This window comes from Mauremys reevesii, linkage group 6 (genome assembly GCF_016161935.1).
Source record: "Mauremys reevesii isolate NIE-2019 linkage group 6, ASM1616193v1, whole genome shotgun sequence".
In the NCBI taxonomy this organism is placed as follows: Eukaryota; Metazoa; Chordata; order Testudines; family Geoemydidae; genus Mauremys; species Mauremys reevesii.
The window spans coordinates 122,306,065-122,314,325 of NC_052628.1; the positions used below are offsets into that span (position 1 = coordinate 122,306,065).

The 8,261-nt window shown below is 48.3% G+C and overlaps 1 protein-coding gene across 1 annotated transcript in view; it reads left to right on the plus strand.

Annotated features, from left to right (window-relative positions):
• The first annotated feature begins 871 nt into the window (after positions 1 to 871).
• LOC120407568 (ras-related protein Rab-17-like) overlaps positions 872 to 8,261 on the plus strand; it is a 218,671-nt gene continuing 211,281 nt past the window's right edge. The window contains exons 1-3 of the mRNA XM_039543264.1: positions 872 to 1,580; positions 5,113 to 5,264; positions 6,641 to 6,766. Coding sequence (XP_039399198.1) covers positions 1,421 to 1,580; positions 5,113 to 5,264; positions 6,641 to 6,766 — 438 coding nt within the window. The 5' untranslated portion in view covers positions 872 to 1,420. The remainder of the gene's footprint in view (positions 1,581 to 5,112; positions 5,265 to 6,640; positions 6,767 to 8,261) is intronic.

Below are 8,261 nucleotides of genomic sequence, written 5' to 3' on the forward strand. Positions count from 1 at the left end.
TCCCCCCTCTTAAATCAGAACTTTTTATAGGAAACCAGTTGTTAAGATTTTGGCAGGTCATCACTGGCACCATGTGTATCTCAACCAACATTAGAGGGGTGAAATACAGTTTGCTAAGACTTCTGTGCTAATTTATTGATGTAGCGAAATGCCCAGACCCTATATGGCCAATCAGCAAGAACTCTAAGCAACCCTCCGCTCCTAAAGTGCAGGACAGGACCCCCAGCTGCAGGAATGACCTCTTTGCACACCCCTCCCCCCCACACTCAGTTGGTGCACTGAGCTGAGCCAGACCAGAGACTGAATATAGCCTTGAAAATGTGGCCCATCTTCATAACACCAAGCACTAGAAACTGACTTCAAGAGAACCTATTTGTTAGGGTTGAAAGTTCAGCCACTGATGGTTCCCCACCCCCTACCCCCAGGCCTCCCACCATAGCCAGCCTCACCTGGCCTTTGAGACTCCTGAGAACCACAGGGATAGGGCCAGTGAGGTTTCTTAGTAAGGAACAAGTCCGATGGATTCAGGGCTGTGCATCTGGACTGCCCCTTGTGAGCCTAGCGCTGGAAGCTTTGGGACCACCTGTATCAAGTTGGTTCCAAGAGCCCAAGCCAGTGTATTGATGGAAGAGCTCTCTCAGGAGGTCAGGTATTGGGGGGGAAACAGGTTGGAGCGCTATGACCAGTATTTAGGATCGGGACTCTGGAGTTCACAGTGCTGCTACGAGAGGCCACCTGACATTGTGACTGTGGCCACAGCAGCTCAGACTGTTGATGAGTCTATGGATGAGACTTGGTCTACACCTGAGTTAGGTCAGCACGTTGCCCTGTGGTTGGCCACACTCCTGCGTGACATTGCCATGGCAACCTAACCTGCACGGTGGATGCACCTGTGTTGACAGAAGAAGGCTTCCATCGCTGAAGCGCCTGTCTGTCGGGGAAGTGGTGGCCTACACTAAAGGAAACCCCATTTCTGTTGGTGTGGGCTGTGTCTATACCACGGCGTCATACTGGCCAATACAGTGACAGAGCTATGTCGGTACAGCCCCCCTGTACTGTACATGTACCCGTAGGGTTAGACTCCCATTAGGATTCTTTTAAGCATGTTGAGCTTGAATGATTGGAACGGGGGTGCAGGAAGGATCATAGAATATCAGGGTTGGCAGGGATCTCAGGAGCTCAGCTAGTCCAACCCCCTGCTCAAAGCAGGACCAATTCCCAACTAAATCATACAGCATCATAGAATAGCAGATAGAATCACAGAATATCAGGGTTAAACTGGAGCCACGTCTCCTGCTACGCTGAGTGGGAAATCGAGGACTTGGGCCTAACTCTTTAGAGTGTACGCAGCTAATCATCCGAGGGCCTTGGAGCGCACTGTCAATGCCTTTTGAACAGGGTTCTCTCTTCTTTGCAGAATATGGCCCCGAGAAGAACGCAGCAGGTGGGGGCGGGGCCGTCCACGGAGCAAGCCTACATCTCCAAGGTGGTTCTGCTGGGGAGCGCGGCCGTGGGAAAGTCAAGCACAGCCTTCCGCCATGTGAAAAAGGACGTCAGGGAATCCGTGCCCGCTGTGGGATGTGAGTGAGTGGCAGCAATGAACTAATCCTTTGGTGCAACACAAAGGGCCTGATCTGCATCTCCCTTGTAGCAGGAGTGTCTCTGCTGAAGTCAGCGGAGCGACGCTAGCGTGACGTTTGGTTTTGCTTAAGCTCTCAGGCCCAGCAGAGCAGCAGCAGGACGTCACTCAGCAGGCAGGGTTAGGGGCTCCAGCTGGCAGCTCTGGCAGCTAACGGAACGTGACCCAACAGACCCCCAACGGTACAGCCCGTGAGCGCGGGGTTAGTTTGGTTTCTCAGCTCAGGCACAGGACTGACAACGGCGAGATCCGGAAAAGTCTGCTTAAGGCGGCGCAAGCTGTGCAGGCTGATGTGCCCATTTTAAAAGCTGGGCCTTGTCTGACGCTGCTCTTCAGAGCTGGATCTTTAGGCACCAACCTAAGAAGCACGTCTGAAAAAAGTCAGGCCTCAGCATCTCCTGCTCCACCGACACCAGTGGCAAAGGGCCTTTGGAGTTCACTGGCAGGGAGGCTCAGGCCCCAGGCAGGACACATTTCTCTGCTGGGGTAGATTGGAGACAGGAAATCATGAACAGGGGACCAGCAACACAGCTGTGTTCATTGTGGAGTCAGAGTGACAGCTAGCGGTTCATTGCAGGTAGTGCAGCATTTAAATAGGTCACCTCAGCGGAGCGTTTTGGTCTACACCTGCCAGTTCTGAGTAACCCAAGAGAGTGTTCACCATTTACTATTCAATGTTATAGATTTTCCCCTCTGCGTTCTCTCCGTGCTCTCCCCCTAGTCCTGGCTCTCCCAGCTGCCCCACAGAAATACTACCAATCGCACTGTATTATCTCTGGATGGGTGCCAGTCCCAGTCCCAGCGCTCACTGCGACATTGCACCACGTTCTTACTCTCGCTGCACAAACTGACACAGGCGCATCCTGGAATCCCAGGAACTGCGCTTCAGAGTCCGATCTAGTGGGTTTGGGTTGGAACCACCCCTTGTATAATTCCTGGGTGTCAGAAAAACAGACGTAACACTCTGTTCTGCCCTGTTTGTGACAGAGGACGTATGACAACGGAGCCTCCAACGGATGACATTTAAAAGGCTATCTTCCCAGACTCCCAGCAGCTCTGCCCATGATATCGCTCCAGTCACTCTAGTCAAAGCAGCCCATCTAGACTCTCCAATGTGATCAGCAAACCTGCCTTTGACATTTTCCTGGTGTTGCAACAGACACCCACTCACACTAGAACTAGGTGAAATTTCAGCTGAACATTTTTTCTGAAAAAGCTGCAGATCCAGGGACACCACCACATTTTAGGAGTTCATGGTAACAGTGTTCATGTAGCCAGGTTGGTCCCAGAATATTGAAGAGACAAGGTAGGTGTTTTATTGGACCAATTTCTGTTGCTCGAGAGGACTAGGGTGACCAGATGTCTCAATTTTACAGGGACAGTCCCAATATTTGGGGCTTTATCTTATCTAGGTGCCTGTTACCCTCCACCCCCATTCGGATTTTTCACACTTGCTGTCTGGTCACCCTAGAGGGGACAAGCTTTTGAGCTTTACAGAGCTCTTCGGGGCAGAGGATTTAGCTGTAACACTCCGGTTCCTTCCTCAGACCTGAAGAAGAGCTCTGTGTAGCATGAAAGTGTGTCCCTTCCCCCAACAGAGGTTGGTCCGAGATAAGATCTTATCTCACCCACCTTGTGAGTTCATGGTAGTTTCACTGAATTGTTTTTAAAAAAAAAATCACAATGTTTCATTTTTTTGGTTTGAAATGACTTTCAAAAATTCCTTTAGTCTTATTTTTTAAAAAATTATTTAGAATGGTCCAAGTTAAAATAAATGTTTCATTTGACCCAGAATAAAATTTCTCTCGACGTAGAGTCAAAATCTTTGAAACATTTCATGTGGTGTTGGACTTGCAATCAATTTTGTTTTGACTTTTCAAATTGCCAACAACAAAACCAAACCACCATTATTCACCCAGTTCTGCTACGCGCTCCCATCATCAGAAGCAAAAAGATTCATCTCAGTAGGCAACATTGGTGGAAAACATGGCTTTAGTTTTTATTGGAGATGTCAACCCAAGGTCGGTTAAGTCTCTTTAGGAAGTTTTGCAAGCTTACAGACCCTGGTATGAGCTAGGGAGGCCATTGATGTTCATGGGACTGATCCCCACCTGTTAGATGTTGACTTCAATGGAGGCAAGGCCAATTTACATAAGCAAGGATCTGGCTCGGTGTCTTTACATCAGAAATAGGCAGAAAGACCCTTTTCTTCCTGTTTTAAAGAAGGGCCCTGACCTTTGCCAGGAGAGTGGGGATGGAGGGCCCAAGGGGTCTCCCACGCTGCCACACACACCAGGCAGTCACAGTGCCTACACCAAGGAGTGTGGTGTCATTCGCCTACATTACTTGCCACTCAGAGAAAGCTTCTGTCCCTCCCAGGGCTCTCTGGAGAGCTTTGGCTCTGTACTGCCTCCTTTACCTCAAGCCCATGTATTTGTCAGACAATCTGGCCCTTAACCGATGGCTTCTGCCTGTCTACTGTGCACAGCCGCACATTTGAGCTGCTATAGCATTTTCAGACCAAGGATCTTCAAACATTTTGCAGACATTTGCTGGCTTTCGCAGCACTCCAGGGAGGTGGATTTTAATTAGACCCATTTTCCATCTGGGCAAGCTGAGACAGAAAGGTTAGGGGCTAGGCTGGGACTTGGCCCACACATTTGCCTGGGGGAGTATGGGAGAGCAAAGGCCTCTGCCCCCCTTTACGCCTCTGGGCCAGGTGTGCAGGAGCAAACATGCACCTCTCACTTCCCTAGAGCAGGGAGAGAGGGGAGCAGGCATGGCCTTGGTGTCACCCCTGCCCACTGGCCGGCAGAGCCCTGCCAGTTTGGGGGTGGGGCAGGTTTGCTGGCATGGGCTAAGAGCAAGAACAAGCAGTTGTAGCTCAGAAGCATCTGAGCACCTCCCCGGGGCTACTCCTGGGACAGCACTGCTTCTGTTTAATCAGGGCTGTGCTTAGGGGCCCACGCGAGTCTTAAGTGACTTGCCCAAGGTCATGCAAATCAGTGTCGGGGAGACAGCAGTATTTCTGTTACAGCAGCACCCAACAGGGGCCAGGCACTGTACAGCTGGATTAGAACTCAAGACTCCTAATTCCCACCCTGCCATCACATTTCCTCCAGCTAGACAGCTGCAAAACCAAAGCTTGCTAATGCCACTAATATTGATGGATTGAGCAAGAACCATTGTTCTCATTCCTCTTCCCCTCCCCATCTCCCAGCTACACCATGCTGATGTGCATTGGTGCACTACCGGGCTGTGATTGGGTAAGACCAGTTCACCAGCCTGTTTGTTACATTGCTTTTGGGGGGGGGTGTTTTAATTCTCTCTCTCTCATCCTCCCTCCCCCTGCAGCCCTTTCCAAACCAATCTCGACACCCATCTTTCACACAGATCACCGAGATGAAGGTTAACATTAATTAAGGTGCATGCTATGGCTTTCTCAAGGAGCTGTCCCATCTCTGCGCTTCCAGGTTCTTTCTTTACCCAGCTGGTATGTTTAGAGACTGCCACGATCAAGCTTGTGATCTGGGACACTGCAGGACAGGAGAAGTACCATGGTGTTTGCCATCTTTATTACAGAGGGGCCAATGCTGCCCTTCTTGTATTTGACATAGCCAGAAAGGTAAGAGCAGTGATGGCTTGTTCTCCTGCCTCTCTCCTCCAGAAGGGTTTGCCTTTATCTTTCTAAAATATCCCAACTGAATCTTGATCATGCAGCCACGCCGCTGGTAGGCTGCAATAGTTCTAGTGTAGAGTCGCTTCCCAATACGTCTCCAGACATTTCAACCAAGACTGCTTTTTCCTGCACACATCACGTAAGGGCTACACATCATGGGCAGGTTTATCCTTCTCTTCTGGTAAAGGTGGGTGAAGACATGCAAGGAACTGGTACAGACATTTCACTGACAGTGGACAATAAATGCTCACGCTTTCCCCCTCAAAGCCAAGATTTCTCTGTCTACCCCTGCCTCCCAGCCCAGTCCAGCTCACCAGCCAAGTAGGTAATGAGGGAGCATCACTAAGTGCTCTTTGTTCCCCTACCCTCATGTAACCCCACACCTGGGTGTGGTGTCCTGTCCCATCTAGTGGCACCGACACCACTTAGAGCAGAGGTAGGCAACCTATGGCAAGGGTGCCGAAGGTGGCACGCAAGCTCATTTTCAGTGGCACTCACACTGCCTGGGTCCTGGCCACCGGTCCGGGGGGCCCTGCATTTTAATTTAATTTTAAATGAAGCTTCTTAAACATTTTAAAAACTTTATTTACTTTACAGACAACAATAGTTTAGTTTATATATTATAGACTTATAGAAAGAGACCTTCTAAAAACATTAAAAGGTATGACTGGCACACGAAACGTTAACTTAGAGTGAATAAATGAAGACTCGGCACAGCACTTCTGAAAGGTTGCCAAGCCCTGACTTAGAGAGAGATAAAATGAGTTACACTAATGTCTGTTTCTGATGGACTGTTCCAGGGGGACATGTCGCATGATCTCCCACTACGTTATGAAGGTTTTTTCCCTTTTACTAGTAATATGCAACACACAGGAACCGCAACACCGAGGGCCATATGTCTGTATTACTGCCATGGTAGTTACAGAAGGAGGAGACCATAGGCTGCTGACGAGTAACATCTCACAGTAACAGAGCTTTATTGAAGAGGTAGACCAAGCTTCTAAGAATCCTTGCCCCATCACAAGAGAGCCCAATCACCTCAGCCCATCACCTGTAGGCTGGGTCTACGACCCACTGGGGATCCATGGTGGTTGGGTCATGTCTGATGGAGGAGAAGTCATCCTTGGCTTTGGGGAAGCAAGTATATTTAGAGCTGGTTCCATGCTGAGTAGTGCTCCTAGCATCACTATCTGTCAAGTGCATTACCCATTTGTTTCTACCATTTTTACCCCTCACCTGCCAATCTCCTTTGGGCCATGTGACAGCCGCTGAGTATCTGTTGGTTTAATGTCGGTGTGTGTGTCTCTCTCTCACCTTTCCAGGCAACTTTTGCGAGAGCAAAGCTATGGTTGAGGGAATTAGAGAAGGAATTTCTTCCCGATGATCTCGTGATTGTTTTAGTCGGCAATAAGATAGATCTTGCTGCTCAGCGGGAATTCACCTTTGATGTAAGTGCACTGCAGTAAAATCTCAGCACTTGGCAGATTCTCTCTTTCAAAAACACCACGGCAGCGTGTTTCCCAAGTGCTGCACTTCAGGCTTTCACACTGAACAGTTTATAAGTAAATGTTTATGTGAACGCCATTCTCCTAGCAGTGAGCAATATAGCAAGGCCCCACTGGCTGCCAGTGATGTTAGAGGTCATAAATCCCATTTTGCCATCTGTTTCAGCTGCTAACTTTCTTGGATCTTCGAGACTTTTCTGAGCTTTGGTGGGTTTGTTCAGAGGGTTCAGAGTGTGCATCGGTAGGTTTCCATGTCAGACAGAATGTTCCCAGATGTTGCTTCAAAACTTGCCATCGACGAGTCAATGCAAAGAAAAATACATAGATGCTTTGAATTATATTTAAAAAATTCAGCAGCCTCACTAGAAGCTGATGCTGCATCACTGACCACCAAGTTCAATGAATGAGAACTGCATGGGACAAAAGAAGCTCGAGGGTTTAACTCTCGGATCCGTGTCTGCACTCCTCTGTTCTTTCCTCTCACGTTGGCACCATGATCGTAGCCCTGACCTCTCACGTCAGCTATCGCAATTCCTGTATCTTCCAGCTTTTTAAGAAGCACATTTGACATACCAGCTCCTGTAGTATCATCAATGTCAATAAATTCTAGAAAATGCTCTCTGACCGTCACCATTGCAAGGACATTTTCACTAGGTTCTTCTCTTGTTACAAAATGCACCATTAAAGTCATTTATTGCATATGGCTGATGTTAGGTGTGCAGCCCAGAAGTCAACTGCTGCAAATGGACCATTTTGAGTACCACTACAAATTCTTTTTCCCCTCGCCTGCTGGTAAAGGCTCACCTTAACTGATCACTCTCATTAGAGTGTGTATGGTAACACCCATTGTTTCAGGTTCTCTGTGTATATATAGCTTCCTCTTGTATTTTCCACTGCATGCATCCGATGAAGTGGGCTGTAGCCCACAAAAGCTTATGCTCAAATCAATTTGTTAGTCTCCAAGGTGCCACAAGTACGCCTGTTCTTTTTAGTAATACCTTGCTGACTTCAAATCTGCCACAATCTTCTGTTTGATTTTTGTTACCAGTAACTATATGATCTCATTTTGAATGGCTTTTCCAAGGTAGTGGTGTATGTACATTTCTTGAGTGGTGACTCTTCTTAGATGCTCCTGGAGTACAGCATCAAACTCAGCCATTAGCGCCACAGTTTTAAGGAAGTTTCCATTGTTTGGCCCAGACAGCTGATCTGAAGTGCTAGGTTTTGGGTCGGAAGCATTTTCAGAACATTTTGCCAGTACAGAGACTCTGATGCAATCTTCTCTTGATGCTGATCATCTAGGGTGGCCTTTAACCTTAGTCTCATCTCAAGCTCTTTCCACCTATGCAATGCTCTCTGGTGATTTGCTGCCTTCTCATGGCATGCCAGATTTCTTGCCAGATGTTTCCAGTCCTTTGTTTCTGTAGAACCCAATGTG